Source organism: Gadus macrocephalus, chromosome 15 (assembly GCF_031168955.1).
Source record: "Gadus macrocephalus chromosome 15, ASM3116895v1".
NCBI classification, from domain to species: Eukaryota; Metazoa; Chordata; class Actinopteri; order Gadiformes; family Gadidae; genus Gadus; species Gadus macrocephalus.
In genome coordinates this window covers 20,034,700-20,050,627 of record NC_082396.1, presented here as the reverse complement: position 1 = coordinate 20,050,627, position 15,928 = coordinate 20,034,700, and the positions used below count along the sequence as shown (strand labels likewise).

At 41.2% G+C, this 15,928-nt stretch overlaps 1 protein-coding gene across 2 annotated transcripts in view; it reads left to right on the top strand.

Moving 5' to 3' along the window:
• The window catches only part of piezo1 (piezo-type mechanosensitive ion channel component 1), a 90,965-nt gene that overhangs the window by 54,115 nt on the left and 20,922 nt on the right, over window positions 1-15,928 (top strand). For both annotated transcript variants that reach the window (XR_009529148.1, XM_060072404.1), the window contains exons 22-35: window positions 2,731-2,935; window positions 3,944-4,048; window positions 4,312-4,468; window positions 4,750-4,993; window positions 5,250-5,346; window positions 5,528-5,693; window positions 5,966-6,055; window positions 6,367-6,449; window positions 9,061-9,135; window positions 9,238-9,338; window positions 9,791-9,935; window positions 10,242-10,307; window positions 12,545-12,717; window positions 12,810-12,904. Coding sequence is in view for 1 of the 2 variants with exons in the window: in XM_060072404.1 (XP_059928387.1) it covers window positions 2,731-2,935; window positions 3,944-4,048; window positions 4,312-4,468; window positions 4,750-4,993; window positions 5,250-5,346; window positions 5,528-5,693; window positions 5,966-6,055; window positions 6,367-6,449; window positions 9,061-9,135; window positions 9,238-9,338; window positions 9,791-9,935; window positions 10,242-10,307; window positions 12,545-12,717; window positions 12,810-12,904 (1,802 nt within the window). In the remaining variant the exon portion in view is untranslated. The remainder of the gene's footprint in view (window positions 1-2,730; window positions 2,936-3,943; window positions 4,049-4,311; window positions 4,469-4,749; window positions 4,994-5,249; window positions 5,347-5,527; window positions 5,694-5,965; window positions 6,056-6,366; window positions 6,450-9,060; window positions 9,136-9,237; window positions 9,339-9,790; window positions 9,936-10,241; window positions 10,308-12,544; window positions 12,718-12,809; window positions 12,905-15,928) is intronic.

The window sequence follows — 15,928 nt, the reverse complement described above, 5'->3', positions numbered from 1 at the left end:
AATGTCGATTCATAAGCACACAATGAAGAAAACTCCAAGCACACATTTCACAAGAGAATAAAGGGATTTCTTAAAAGAGTAAAGATCTGAAAATTGGCACTGTTAATGGTATTTGTTTTGTTATCCATCCCTTTTAGGGGGAAATTCTTCTCTGCTTTTGACCCATCCGGGTAGCCGGTGAACACATACACACACAGAGGTCCACACACATGGGGGCACACCGGCACTACCGGAGCAGTGGGCTGCCGCGGTGCAGCGCCCGTGGAGCAGGTGGGGGTTTCAGGTGCCTTGCTCAAGGGCACCTCATCCGTGGAGGGTCGGGGTTACCTCCGGTTACCAGTCCAACTCCTTAACCAGTATCCTAAAGATAGCCGTATGGTAGTTATACAATAACAAAATGTTCATATAGGCAAAATGGGTTGAGAATGTGGACGTTTGGCTTTTCTATGAAATTGTGGGAAAAGTAAACATTTTTAGAGCAGAAGACCAGGGTGAAAAAGATGTGTCTGATTCTAGAGATTGATATTGAGTCCAGGTCAATCTGGTGAAGAGAAATAAGCCTAATTCATGATTTTCTAACAATAGCGCCACCTTTGGGTGCAGTACCACAAAAAAATTCAAGATTTTTTGATTTACGGTATGGCTGCAGTCTGACTTTTACAGAATTTGAAGGGGAAAAAAAACGTTTTTAGAGCAGAAGACCAGGGTGAAAAAGATGCGTCTGATTCTAGAGATTGATATTGAGTCCGGGTTAATCTGGTGAGGAGAAATAAGCCTAATTCATGATTTTTTAACAATAGCGCCACCGTATGACTTTTACAGAATTTGAAGGGGAAAAAAAACGTTACAGAAACGAGTGAACGAGTCTTTAGGATGAACAAACCGAACCGGTTCGTTTCTCTCGTTTGTTTGTTCGTCTCGTTCACCATTCGATTCACCGGAAACTCGACTGAACGAACGAACGAGTTTCCGGTAGCACTAACTCTACTGAGTCTGACTGACTCAGCTGAGAACCGTGCAATGGCGTGCATTCCATGATGCGATTTACCGCTACCGGAAACCAGGCTGGACGAACAAACGATTCGCAAACGACTTCTCCCAATTCAGTCGAGTTTCCGGTAGCATTGAGTCTGACTGACTCAGCTGAGAACCGTGCAATGGCGTGCATTCCATGATGCGATTCACTGCTACCGGAAACTAGGCTGATTCGCGAACGACTCCTCCACCGAGTTTCCGGTGAATCGATTCACAGGAAACTCGACTGATCTGGGAGGTGTCGTTCGCGAATCGTTTGTTCGTTCAGCCTGGTTTCTGGTAGCGGTAAATCTCATCATGGAATGGACGCCATTGCATGGTTCTCAGCTGAGTCAGTCAGACTCAGTGGAGTTAGTGCTACCGGAAACTCGACTGAACAAACGAACGAACGAACGAACGATTCGCGAACGACTCCTCTTGGCGAACTGAATCACGCGAACTGGGTCACGGAAACTAATCATTAAATCCACCACTAATTCTGACCTCATCTGGCTCCAGTAGGCGTGGCCTATGTGAAGTAGGCGTGGTCTATGTGACTGAGGCTTCCGTGTCTGTCTTAAAGATGCTGCCTTCTGTGGCTGGGGTAGATATTACAGCTTGTATGTTTGATCCTGCTCTCTTGTGGCTGTGTGTAGTAATTACAGCTTATGTGCTTTATTTACGTAACATTGTTCTAACCTGCGCGTGTGTCGATGGCCGAGCCGTTTTAAGGCTGAGTGTCGCTGGTTGTGTGCGCGTGCGTGTGTGTTTTTACCTGCACATGTGTCGATGGCGGAGCCGTTATGATTAAAAACATAACGTCTGTCGCTGCCTTTCTCTTGACGTGTGGTGTGTGCGCGTGCGTGTAAGTGTGTGTTGTGTGTGTGTGTGCGTTTCCATGTATGTTTGTGCGCATGTGCGTGTGTGTGCGGTGTTTGTATGCGGTGTGTATGTGCATGCTTGCGGTGTATGTATGCGTTTGCGTGTGCTGTGTGTGTGTATGAGCTGCAGGCTGCTTGGCACATGCGCACATGAGTAACTTGAGTAACTGGTGCGACAGGCCTGCTATTATTATTATAGTAGTAAGATTTAAACAAAATTATCATTTTTTTATACTCTATATATGTTTTGTTATACTTAAAGGTACACTGAGCATACATCAAATCATAAATAGTACAAAATACAATGTAGAGTGCCAAGCTGCTTCTGTAATAGGGTAGCTTGTTTCCGTCACTCTACAGAAACCATCACAGCAAAACAGATGGTAGAACACGTAATCAAACAAAGACAAAGATGTTGGGCAGCTAGGGCAAAACATTGCATCATGCTCACAAATCATAGTCTTAATCTTAATCTTCCCAACAGGAAATGTTGCACACAGTCCAGATCAGACCGATAGTGTTTTAAGTGTAAAAGGAAAGTTTCATAGATATTTGTATGTCTTTTACTTTCCCTTGTTTTTCCCAGTTTTAAAAATGTTAACCCTATTGATAAGACTTGAACTATGCCTTTGTCAAAATTCAGACCGGCTGAATGAGAAGAACCGTACAATCCAGAGGTTCTTGGACCCCTGCTCATTGTACATTACATAGGCAAAGTGCTTCCGCAAACAGCCCAGGCCTATAGGATTCAAGAACATTTGAAAAGTAGGACATAAAGTTGGACTATTCCCTCATTCCTTCCTTCATATATTTTCTCTTATCTCATTTCTAACAGATATGCTTTCTGATGACGATTAATGTGATTGGCCAGAGGATGAACTTTGTGGTTATAATCCATGGCTGCTGGCTGGTGATCATCATAGTGAGGCGGAGGCGGGCAGCGATGGCTCGGATCTGGCCTAAGTACTGCCTATTCCTGTGCGTTTTCATGATTTATCAGTATGTCCTCTGCGTGGGGATGCCGCCCGCCCTCTGTATCGGTAAGGCCATGCTCTGTACTCTCTCCAAAGAGGCGTCATCATAGGACAGACACAGGTGTCCCTCCTAAAGCGAGTTATGGGTCTTTAATGCACCAGCAGATTGAACCAGTCAAGGTATCCCCCGACCTCTGCAAGAAGCTTTGCAAAAACACGAATATATTGCAGAGCAGAAAATCAATAAAACAAAAAACAAGAAATATTTAGCAGTCAGTAGTGGCATCAGAGCCCCTTCTGAGGTGAAGGAGTTGGGAAAAATAACCAATGCTTTCATGCCTGCACAGTATCCGAAAGAAAATAACTGTTTGATTTGATTTGAAATTGATTCCGATAGAGATGTTGGCAAGGCAAAGCGACCCATGTGCCCATGTAGTTAAAGCGATTTTACTGCTGCAAACCTAAAATATTGGTCATGTTTAATAATATTAAAAGATGTTCTGAGGAGTATAGGGGCTATAAAAGGCAGCACAGTTTGGGCCAGAAGCGCACAGAGTCCAGCCGCCTTAAAGACTGGTAGATCGCTTCCTTCATGTTCAACAGATTAGAGAGGATAAGGTAGATAGGATAGGATTAGAAGGTTGGAGTTGTCGTGATAAGTAATGAATAAGGCCTAACGTGTGATACTCACTCAGCGATTATAAATCTTTGTTTTGAGTTATTCTAGAGCCTATAAAAGGCAAAACAATATTTTAACCGGCTTATTCTTATTAATACTATTTTATTGTTTATTGTTGTATAAAGGTTAATACATTCAAAGCCCTTGTACAAGCCTTATAGGCACAGATGTGTGCGTACGAGTTGTCCATGAGGCCAAATGACGATGTGCCCTTTAATAGCAGACCCATAATTAGTGTTGGAGCGACAACTATGTGTCCTATGGTGAATCCTGTGAAAAGGGTCTATTCAATGGATTTTAAATATATATATATTCACTATAAGTATCCTGATGACGGGTGGTTTGAGGCAGTCTCCACTATAACCCTCTTGACTCTCCGTCCCTCCTCTGTTTAGACTATCCTTGGCGGTGGAACACTCCAGTGATGATCAACTCCGCTCTGATTAAGTGGATCTATCTGCCCGATTTCTACACTGAGCCCAACTCACAAAATCTTATAGGTATTCAAATCAGGACCTAAATGCCGTACTCATAAGGAGCTGTTCCAATTGGTTGTGTACAATTATACATTTTCTGAAAACACAGCAAATGCTTATTTTGAACAAGCAACATGTTTCCTTATAATGCAGTTTTTTGGACTTGAGTGAGGGATTAATTGAAGTGATGAGGTCATGTAAAACATGGTTATGGTTCATCCAACAGTGGTAGAAGCCAAAGGTTTTGTTACGTGTTGGTCTTGATGCATGTGTTTGTGTGTCTACAGCGGATTTTGTCCTGCTGATGTGTGCCTCCCAGCAGTGGAAGGTGTTTGAGAATGAGCGGACAGAGGATTGGATGGTTCTTGCGGGGGAGAACACAGACTGTCCTGATCCAATGGAGAACCAACTATTCAACCCAACACCCAATTTCATCAACTGCAGGCAAAAAGCATCCTCTATTGAACTATTCACCTCATAATCTGTCGAACCATCAAACATTCATATGTAAACTATTGCTTGGTGCATCATGCCAGCTTGTCACTTACTCATCTGTCACTCTGGAATGGAAGGCAGGATTAACCATGTCACAACACCTACCACATTTATATCATTCTGTACACTGCAACTAGTCTACGATCTGCACAAGATTCAGCTGTTTTCCTATATTGTTCCATAGTAATGACTCCTCTCTTGTTCCCTTTGTTTCCCTCTGCTCATCCCAGGTGTTACCTCGACATGGCTAAAGTCCTGGTGTTCCGATACCTCTACTGGTTTGTGCTGTCAGTGGTCTTTGTCACAGGAGCGACAAGGATCTCTGTGTTCGGACTGGGTTATTTGCTGGCGTGTTTCTTCTTCTTTTTGTTTGGGACTCAGCTATTGGTCAAACCAGCAAGGGCCCGCCTTGCTGTGTGGGACTGCCTTATCATCTATAATGTAGCAGTTATCATTGCAAAGAATCTGTTATCGGTAAGTGAGGTCCTCAAAAAACCTCAAACACACACAGGACACATCTACAGACCCAGATTACCCTGATTAAGTCCTTTTGTCTGTGGATGGTTATCAAATTATTATTATCAAAGTACTTGAAATCATGGATTAAAATAAACTACATTTGTCTCCGAACTAGGAATAATAGTTAATATACACATACTTATATATATATATATCATAATATTATGAAATAATCCTACTGACTTGTGTTTTGTTTGTGTTTTGAATGCAGATCCTGGCATGTGTATTTGTAGTTGGGATGCAGAAAGATTTTTGTTGGGTGATACAGCTCTTCAGTCTAGTTTGCACAGTGAAGGGTTATTATGACCGTAAGTACTGATTTCCTCAAGCACTTCTATACAAATGGAATGACCCATTTTCTCATCCACTGACAACGTGACTTCTTGCATGATGCAATTCTGTGGACATCCTGTATTTCTTGCATTTCTATCTTAATGACACCTCAAGTGCTCTTTTTCACATGCATGTTATTTGAATTCCTTCCATCAGCCAAGTCTGTGGGCGACAAGACCTGCACCCTCCCAGTGGAGGAGGCGGGCATCATCTGGGACAGCATCTGTTTCCTCTTCCTGCTGCTCCAGAGGCGGGTCTTCCTCAGCTTCTACTTCCTGCACGTGACAGCAGAGCTCCAGGCCTCCGCCAAACAGGCTTCAAGGTAAGAGTGGAAACCACCATCCCAGGTTGATTTTGGTTTTGTAAAAATATCTTAACAGACTTTTTTCAATTTAGAGACCCAGTCACTTCCTCAAATTCTGCAGGTAAAACATGCAGAATGTTTAACAGCATAGTATTCATTTATTTTTAGCATTAACAGATTGAAGGCATTAACATTTTCAATCAGTTAAATAATAGTTAATAATAGATGCGTAAGTGTAGTATGGCTGGTAAGACAAAGACCAACTAAATGCGGTATTGCTTTGCTCCCAGGGGTTTTGAGCTGTTCAGAGCCAGTCTGGTGAAGGACATGACGTTCCACCAGAAGGCCGAGGAGAAGTCCCTCTCACAGCTAAAGAGATCGTAAGGATGTTTTGTAGCTTCAGTGCCTCAGTTCTAGTGACATTCTTGAGAAGGTATCTACAAAGATTTGCTAAAATATATTATTCCTAATTGATATTATATTTAACAAACATTGACGCTCCTCTCGTAGCCACACAGGAATTGAAGAATTTTTATGTGTTGTAATTGTAATAAATACAGCTATAAAATAAAATCGGATAACAATGTATGACGATGAAGCATCGTCATGGGGATATTAGTTGCTGATTTACTTATATAAAAGGAGAATCCCTCATGTTTCCTTTATCTATATTATCTTATCTGTGTTAAAGCATGCAGAGAATCCGCTCCAGACAGAAGAAGTACCGAGCAGGACGTAGATCTTCTGGAGGTTCTCTGGAAGATGAAGCTGATGGTAAAGTTTTTAACTGTTAATGGAAAAAAACTTCTGCTCATTGTGAGGGATCTCAATGGTTTATAAATTGTTTATGGAGGTTATTGAGGAATATGAAAACACAGCCATATTCTCTATAATGTAGTTGTTCACATGTTAAACAGAACCGCTTATCACAAGGGTCTGAAGCTCCATGAAGAAATTCAAGCCGCCATCTTGGTACTTCTTGACCAAAAATTGTAGAATAACCAAGCAACCAGTTTTTATTGATTCAATAATAATGATGAATTAAAGCTGCAAGCAGCATTTTACGGGTTTCAAGCCTAAAGCCGCCAATTAGACCCTGTCAGACCATTAAGACCCTGACAGGCCATTAAAACCCTGACGCAGACCAATAAGACCCTGTCAGACCATTAAGACCCTGACAGACCATTACGATCCTGACGCAGATAATTAAGACTGTTTTTGTTTGCATACGGTTGACAACGCTGGAATAGCCTCAGCTTGGATCTGTTGATGGGGAAACAAAACGTCATGACCGTACGTCAAAAGGCTGAGGAGTTATAATTCTTTAAAGTTTTCAATTGATCGCTTTAGCGCCCCCTATAGTCCTATTTTGACGAACCTTGACCTATGCTTCTTTAAATACACCAAGTTTGGTGATTATTGACTCAAGTTAACCCCACCTTTAGTCACCTATCATTGATTTGGCTAATTTGGAAGCCAGCTGCCATTTTGTTACAGGTTCTTGGTTTCCTGGGAACATTTGCTGAACATGAGGATACACAAATGTCTACCGGATTTCATGACTGTAGAAGAAAAAGTTCAGAAAATATGTCCTTCCAAAGTCTGCATTTTCAGTTAATTGATATAGCTCCCCCTATCGCCCGATCTGGATACAATTTGGAGGAGTTTATCCGGACCCATGTTTCTTTTATTACACCAAGTTTGATGAGGATTGGGTTAAGTTAACATTGCTTTTGCATTAAGTTAATTTTGGACGATTCCTCTGGTGGCCATGTTGTTTGTCAATCAACTTCATGCTGCCATCCATTTGGATGTACAAAGTGGTAAAGTCGCCAATCTCCCAGCTTTCTTGCGGCATTTCACTGAGGCACGCCCCCTTTCGGTCGTAGTATCTCGTCGCTTTCAAAGTAGAGCGAGCAGATCTGTACAACTAGCAAACAAGATGGCTGCGCCCATAGTCAATGGGGATCGAGCTGTATTTTCTTTGTATTTGTACTACGTTGGGGGTTGTAATGTCGATTTTAAATCCTCTTACACACTTTTGCCTATCATTGCTGCTTTAATCCGGTCACCAATTTAAGGTCTTGCTTTGCGTGAAATTCAATGTAAAGTTGTGCTTTCAAGCTGGTTTGCCAAAGAGGCTATGTTGCTAATGATGACTAGCCCGCTACTACCCCTCGTGGCTCGACAGAAACACGACAGCACTTGTTGAAATAAAAATTGGCAAAAATGGCAAAATATTATTGCAATGTAAAAGGCTTGCAATGTTAATGTTTCTGTAAAGGCTGGCAACCATTATACACTGGATTATTTCTTTTTTCCAAAATAGTTTTCTTCTTAAACTCGTCGGACACAAATAGCAAACTGGAAGGCTGGAGCAAGGGAAATACGTCACGTTCTCGCTGAAGCTGGTCGTTCGTACCAGCCTACCATCAAAATGGATAGCAGCATCATTTTACTTAAGCAGTTGGGACTTTGGTCCCCAATAGCCACTAAGTTGGTCTCGCTCAAATCAAACATTCCGTCTATGAACTGTTGTGATTTTTTTTTCCTAATTTGAAATATGTTGAATCTTTCTTGTTCAAAATTTGATTCAGAACAACTTTTGATCGGTCTCAAGATCATAGGAATCCAATTTGATGTTGATAAGCATTTAAGTCTTTACGCGTTTTAAACCAGACCCTTTTTAGAAGTCAATGGCTCCTGGGTGCTTTAATCTTTATTGGACAGACTTCGCTTTAAGGCAGATTGAAGAAATTGGTCCATAGATGATGCGTGCTAAAGGATTTTTGTCTACGTCTAAAAACCTAGGATCCTTAGAGAATTGAGTGCTTTTAATGTCGAAAAAAAAATCTATCAAAATAAAGTCATATTTGCTCAACCTGAGGATATGCATTTGTAAACAAAGTTTCATGACTCGACGTCAAAGCGGTTATATGAGATATGTTTGTTCAAAGTTTGCATTTTTGGACTGTTGCTATAGCGCCACCTTTGGCCCAATCAGTGCAATATTTGTTCTCTGTTAATTTTGCGTCAGCCTCTACAGCTGTAGTAAGTTTCATAAAAAGCGAGCGAGCGGTTTAGGCTGTGTAAGTCAAACGTGGAGGAATAATAATAATAATAATAAAACTAACTATTACAATAGGTTGCATTCACACTTTGTGCTTGGCACCCTATCTAGCAGCAGGTTGGTGGCTTGGATTGTTTGTGACATTATGTGAACCCCTCCTCAACACAGGGCATGTATCAAGTGGACAATTTAATGTTTACTGCTACAAATCGGACATGTATCTATCTACTACTAAAGTTATTAAAATATCAAAAGAGATAAAATACCATTAACCACAGAGAAAGATAACTAATGATTGGTTATTCACACTCCCAGACCCTTCCTCTCGTCCAGACCCCAGAAGGAAGACCCCGAAGAGATGGCATCAGCCATGGATGCACCACGCTACCGGTCGGAGAACTTACATCTTTCATTTGAGTTGTGCAAGTTGTGTTTCTCATACAGACATTTGTTCTACACAAGCTAACACATGTTGCTGTTTAATCCCTGCAGTGCTCCACTCTGGCGAGTACTACCTGTTTGAGTCAGACAGTGAGGATGAGGAAGACACGCCCTTTGAGGAGCCAACCCCTCAGAAGCAGACTGCATGTCAGGTTGGCACCTTTATTTATTCAGCTTTTGAATATGTGCTTCTGATTGGTCAAGAACATTCCAGATTTGTGCATTATTTTCAATAATGGGACACCTATGCCTTTCAAAAGTTCCAAATCAATGCGCTGCAAATGCAACTTTGAGACAATGTTTAAATGTAACTATTGACAAGATTTTTCCATGATAACGTTCAAACTATATGCTGAAAACACAGCGGATTATAAATATGTAAGCTGATAGAAAACAATCCTATTATTATGTTTGAAAGTAACTAATATCTATTATAAACTTGTATAATCTACGAGTTGCTATAAGTTTTAGGGGGAATATGTACATAGGTTGAACGTCCTCATATTCAAATCATTTTATTTTGTTTATTAGTAGAGAGCGTTAAGAGTTTAGAGTACTTATGTTATGTTGACGCTATATGATTGTTCAACTTTGTGGCCTTCAGCTGGCGTACCAGGCCTGGGTGACCAGTGTGAAGGCCGCTCTACGCGACCGCCAGAGACGACAGCGAGAGCTGAGGCGGTTGGAGAGAGGAGACAAGAGCAAGGAGAGGGACAACAGAAGTAACCAAGAGGCTAGGCTGGAGTCTGGTACATTTGCAGATACACACCAAGACCACATAGTGAAGGAGCTTTACTGAAGTCTATATCCAATCTATCCATTTGTTATCTTGTACAGTATTGTAAATTGTAAATTCAAATCATAAACCAAATGTCATTGTGTCACTAAAGTTGATCAAAAATGTTTTATTTATATTTTCACAATGTGTTGTCTCATCCCTTTCACCGATCATTCAAACGAGAAACCATGCACGCACGGTTGCACACACTCACAAACACACTACTACGGAACAATTCTGCTCATGTGTGTTTGCCTGTGCTTCTATGTGTGTTAAGGTGACCATAATGTCTTTGAGGATCTGATCCAGGATGGACAGCAGTCAACTGAGCAGTCAGACTCTGGTAAGTATATATATCTCCTGATATATTATCCTTTCTTAAACAACAGCCAGTTAAAGTAATTGCATATTTTAGGCTTTGGGCCCTATCTTGCATCCGGTGCAATTGACTTTCTACACTGACGCATGCGTCGTTGCTAGTTTGCAACTGGCGCAGAGCGTTCTTTTCCCTCCACCGCCACTCGCGGTAGATTAGGGAATGATCTTGCGCCCCAAGGCAGGGCTGTACAGTGCGACAGTTTTGATCGCATTTGCTATTGAAATATTTAGCGTGCGAAAGGGTACGGCTTTCAATGGCACCACTAAGCGCGAGTGTGTGGGAGCATGATGGGAGCGTTGAATGTTGGGAAATGTATTTTGAGTTATAGGCTCGCCAGTTCCGCTGGATATTAAAAAACTACCATTCCCGAACATTCACACGTTGAGGAAGCGGTTTGTAACGGTCACGGGACATTCACTTTTTAAACAAAACAGAAAAATGAAAAGGTATTTCCCTGTATTCTGAAGTTATTCTTCATCAAATAAAGATGGAAACTTTGAAAAAAAAATCCACGTATGGAAGAGATTGACTCGGCGACCACAAGCACGGAACCGGCACCTTCGGACGAAGCCGACTCCACCCATGACTCCGTCTCGGCCAATGGGAAAACGTACAGGTTTAACCCCCAGTGGTTAAAAACGTTCAATTGGCTGGTCTACGACCAGTCAGGGACGCTGGAAGTAATTCACAGTTGGGGGGGCTGAGAAACGTATCGCGTTTGTATCGCGAACCTGCTGACTTCGGTGAGAGTTTCATTTATTTTATACTGCTTGTGACATTTATAGTCAAATATATTGTTTGACTTATGTCAATAAAATGGCAATAGTATAATAATAGTCTGATATATTTATGTATTTATGTATTTATTTCCACGAGGGTTTTTGCATTTCACATTCAGCCTCTCGCCACCAGGGGGGGCTGCAGCCCCCCCAGCCCCCCCACTTCCAGCGTCCCTGCGACCAGTCCAAGAAGTCTATGTTTTGTAAATATTGCCTCGAGGCAGGGGAAAGGACATCAGAGGTTAATAAATAAGTGTTTGTTAAATTTGTAATAATTACTTAATTTTGTTGAATGTGTTCACCACTTCTGGCTGCTGATGTTTTAAAAGAGGCTCTCATAGTCACTTTACTATTTAATATGTTCATTGTCACTTTCCTGTTGTTAAATTTGTTCATATAGTGTTGCTTTTGTATATACGTCCTATTCTGTTCATATAGTATTTTTATTTTTTTGACTGTAGTATGTGTGCTACCAAAATAATTGTTGTGCTACTGAATTTTTTCGCTTGCTAGCACCAGTGCTACCATTTTAAAAAGTAAGCGTACAGCCCTGCAAGGGGCGGTTCAGCGAAAGGAGGAGGCGTGTTCTAGCGCAAACGTACCCTGGTGCTATTCTGCAGTTTCAGAAAACAATTGCGCCACAAACCAGGAAATACCTGGTTTAAAGCAGAAGCGCGTTGTTCAGATGCTATTTTAGGGGCGCATGCATAATGTTGCTTGTGTACCTCGCGCATACACTTTGCTTCTCTCATCTACCTAGCCACACATCTATGCAAATTATTTGGGAAAGAACAGCTGATACAGCGGTAATAATAAGTTGACACATTTTCTTGACACAGACATCGAGTACAAGCCCATAACTTTTAAGATTGATGAGTTGATCGTGAGAAAACATTGTTTTACCGCGAGTGATTGTTAAAAAGAATGAATGAATGCGGGCGCGCGTGTGTGTATGTGTAAAATAATTAATGAATGCGGGTGCGCGAGTGTGCGTCCATCTGTTTAAATACACGCAAACTAAACACGTAGGCCTAACGCATAATACATTCCATGGCAATGTATATTAACGGGGGGACACATGCATATTAGGAACACAAGTCAATAACGATAGTGCATACAATACTGGTAAGAAATTATGTTTTTTAATGTATTGCGTATATCATTAAATAGAACAACAGTTACCGCACATCATATGTGTGTTAAGTTTTCCTCGCCAAAATTTATTTGACGACTCACTATTTCTGAAGTTGTGGAAGAAAACACCATTCCATGTGTGAATTAGGCCATATTATTTTGCCATAAACTGAGCCATTTGAACTTTGAAATTCATAAATTTCTAACAATTCCACTCATACATCTACTCTATAGCTGTAGAATGTGTGGGGTGTGACCCTCTGTCTTCTGCTTCATGTTGATGTGCAGGTCATGGAGCAGTGGTCCAAAGGATCCTGGATATCCTGAGGTTCTTATGGGCCATCGTGTTGGCGATGGTGGACGGGCTGTCTGAGTGGCTCAATCTGTTGACTAAACAGTACAGGGATACTTCTACTGTTCTGTGCAAAGAACGCTACCTGCACATACACAAGATAGGACAGGTAATGTCCACAGACAATACCAGAAGGGTGTTAAACATAAACTACTCCAAATGCTCCATTACGTGGCCCCTAAATCTGCTTTCCCCTTCCAGCCGGGGACCACAGCAGAGCCTTCAGGGGACAATCTCCCTGAGGACGGGGACACACTGGAGAACAGCTTAAATGAGACGGATGCAGAAACAAACAAGTGAGCCTGTCTGTCCCAGGTTTCTTGAAACAACAATTAAAAAGAGAAATAATAGTTATAACAATAACAACATTAACAATCAATCAATAATATATTCAAATACGAAAAATACTTTGGGAAACCATAACACTGCTAGCCCTTATCATATATATTTATATGCATATATATGTATATCTATATGTATATGTATATACATGTAAATAAATATGTGTATGTATATACTGTATATATATATATATATATATATATATATATATATGTGTATGTATATATATATATATATATATATATATATATATATATAGACAGCAGGTGAAAAAACTAATATATATATTAGTGCTTTAAAGCGATTAAAATATTTAATCGCGATTAATCGTATTAATGCCATTGTTAACTCGCGATTAATCGCATATTTTTTTCTATTCTAAATATCCCTTGATTTCGTGCTGCTAGCCTTTTAGTGAGATCAGAGAGTCTCACACACACACACACACACACACACACACACACACACACACACACACACACACACACACACACACACACACACACACACACACACGGTGGCGGATTGGTAATCGGGAGAGTCGGGAGAATTCCCGGTGGGCCGTTAACATTTCAGGGCTGTCGGGCTGATTACTGCGGGATAACAATATTGCGTTTATGAAAGTTCCTTGCAGCGCCGAAGCCCCTCCCAAAGTGGTACAGCCTAGGTGGGCCTTGAACTGCGATTGGTCAGAAAGACGTAACAGCTAATGACAAGTTAAAAAAATAAAGCTGTTAAAATTGGTTTGCGTTAATGCTGTTAATAACGTGTTAAACTGACAGCACTAATATATATATATATCAGTGGAGGCTTCTCCATTGAGGAGAGGGAGGAAGATCCTCCTTAACATTGTTGAGAATAAAAAAATGTAGATTGCCCAGACTACTGTAATGAATTAATGCCCTTAAATATGACTACTTTAATGACTTTGAATATATAATGTTTGTTTCCCTGGGTAAAGGGATATTAGCACCCCCTATCGCCTATTGACAATAACTTCAGGGAGGGCGTTCCTCCCTCAGCCTACGTTGTCGCCCATTCATTTCCTCGAAAGTACTGGCGGCCGGGGAATAACATGGGTTTCAATGGGAGAGAGGAGGAAAGTCCTCCTCTGAGCGGGTGTGACCTTAAGGGGTCTGATTCGCGCAAAACTGCCTGCGTGCAGTATGCAAACATTCAGTCACGTGGAGATTCAACCTTTTCAATTGAGCAGAAATACTTTTTAATGTACCGTTAGTCCTTAAATTTATCAAGGGGCTTTATTTAAAGCTACAAAAATAATACAAATAAAATAATAAATAAAAAATTCAACGCAACTCTGACGTCCCCCAGCTGGTGGGGGGCTAATGACGTTATCGTTTGCGTTTCAGGCGTCCACACGAATCCTAACACGAAACCGCATAGGTCCGGATAGATTTGAAACCACTTCCGTGGGTGGTTTCAGAAATGTGCGGTTTCGGGGACCGGATTCGCCGGCTCCTTCTGGACGGTCGGCCGAAATGCACAAGACTTATGCGGTTTGACCAAAAAATCGGCTTTGTGTGGACGGGGCCTAAGAGACGCAAAGCAGGTGAAAGTATCTGAGCGATGGCGAGATTCGAACATTTGCGAATAAAGTGTACAATGGAAACATTGGAAACAGAGGACATTGTTCATGTTTTATTACACAAAGCATTCCATTCATTGAGTTACAGTGCTAAGTTAGCGACCAAAGAAAAATGTAGACCACTTCGCAAAATCGAGATCACCAAAAGTAATGGCAACATCAGTGTTGTGGGTGCTACATGGTATGCTAAGTACTCATGGCTTAATTGTAGCATTACCAGCACCACCAGACAATACTGCACCACCAGACAATACTCTGTCTGGTGGTTTGCTAATGAATAATGGCAAATCTCCAACGTGGTCCGTTCTTGATAGGGCTACCAAACGCCACGACAAGTGTCAAGATCACGTTGGTGCTGCTATGCGACTTTCCTTGCTAGGCACCATGCCTATAGATCAGGTTGTTTGAAATAATGTTCTTGTTCTTTTACTAGTTTGTTACTCTGACCTTTCTGTTTGATATTGTGGAAAGGGTGTGAAAAGGGTGAATGATTCAGAGCATGATTCATTTTAAATGGCATCACTTTTGGTCTTGAGGCTTTCTTAAAACAATTGTAACTGAAAATAAACATAGCTAAATTACAACCATTAACTTCAGTCATTGAGGGCAAAAATAGGCCCAGATTTTTTTATTTACTTTTACTAATCAGGAGTAGGCCTGATTTGACTTATGGGCTTTGCATCCTTTCCTTCTGCCCTTTTAGTCCATTTCAAAGACATGCTGCCCACCAGCTTTCAAATGACAGTGATGCCACTGGTGGCTTTGTATCAATTTTATACACATAACTATCCCTCCCTACTATTTTGTAGTTCACCAAATCACCCTGAAACAACTTGAGTCTCACATTCTTATGCCGCCATACACATAGACGGATTATGACATATCGGGCCCCTGGGCACGTGGACTCCGCAGCCCCCCCCCCCCCTTCCAACATAAACACACGCACCCAGAATACACACACACACTTATTGGCGATAATAAGTCATTGGCCTATACCTGCAACTCAGCAGGATTTGTAGCACAGGAAAGGCAACCTCACAATAATTATTACAAATAAATGCATCTTTATTTAACCAAAACAGGATAAAAAAAATACATAATTGATGCAATTTTTGGCAATTTGAACGAATTTCGAATGCACCGCTTTCAACCACAAATAAAAACGACTTAAAGCAACTCAATACGAACAGTTCCTTACATTAATTGACAGTAATGCATTTCACCTATGAAATGCATTTTTCGGGCTCTGTTCCGTGCAAAATCCTCCACGATATCATCAAACTCCAGTGCATTGGTAAGGTCGCTCTCAATGAGAGAAAGTGCCTTGAGGCGTTTTTGTGACATTTTCGTCCTCAGTTAATTTTTTATCCTG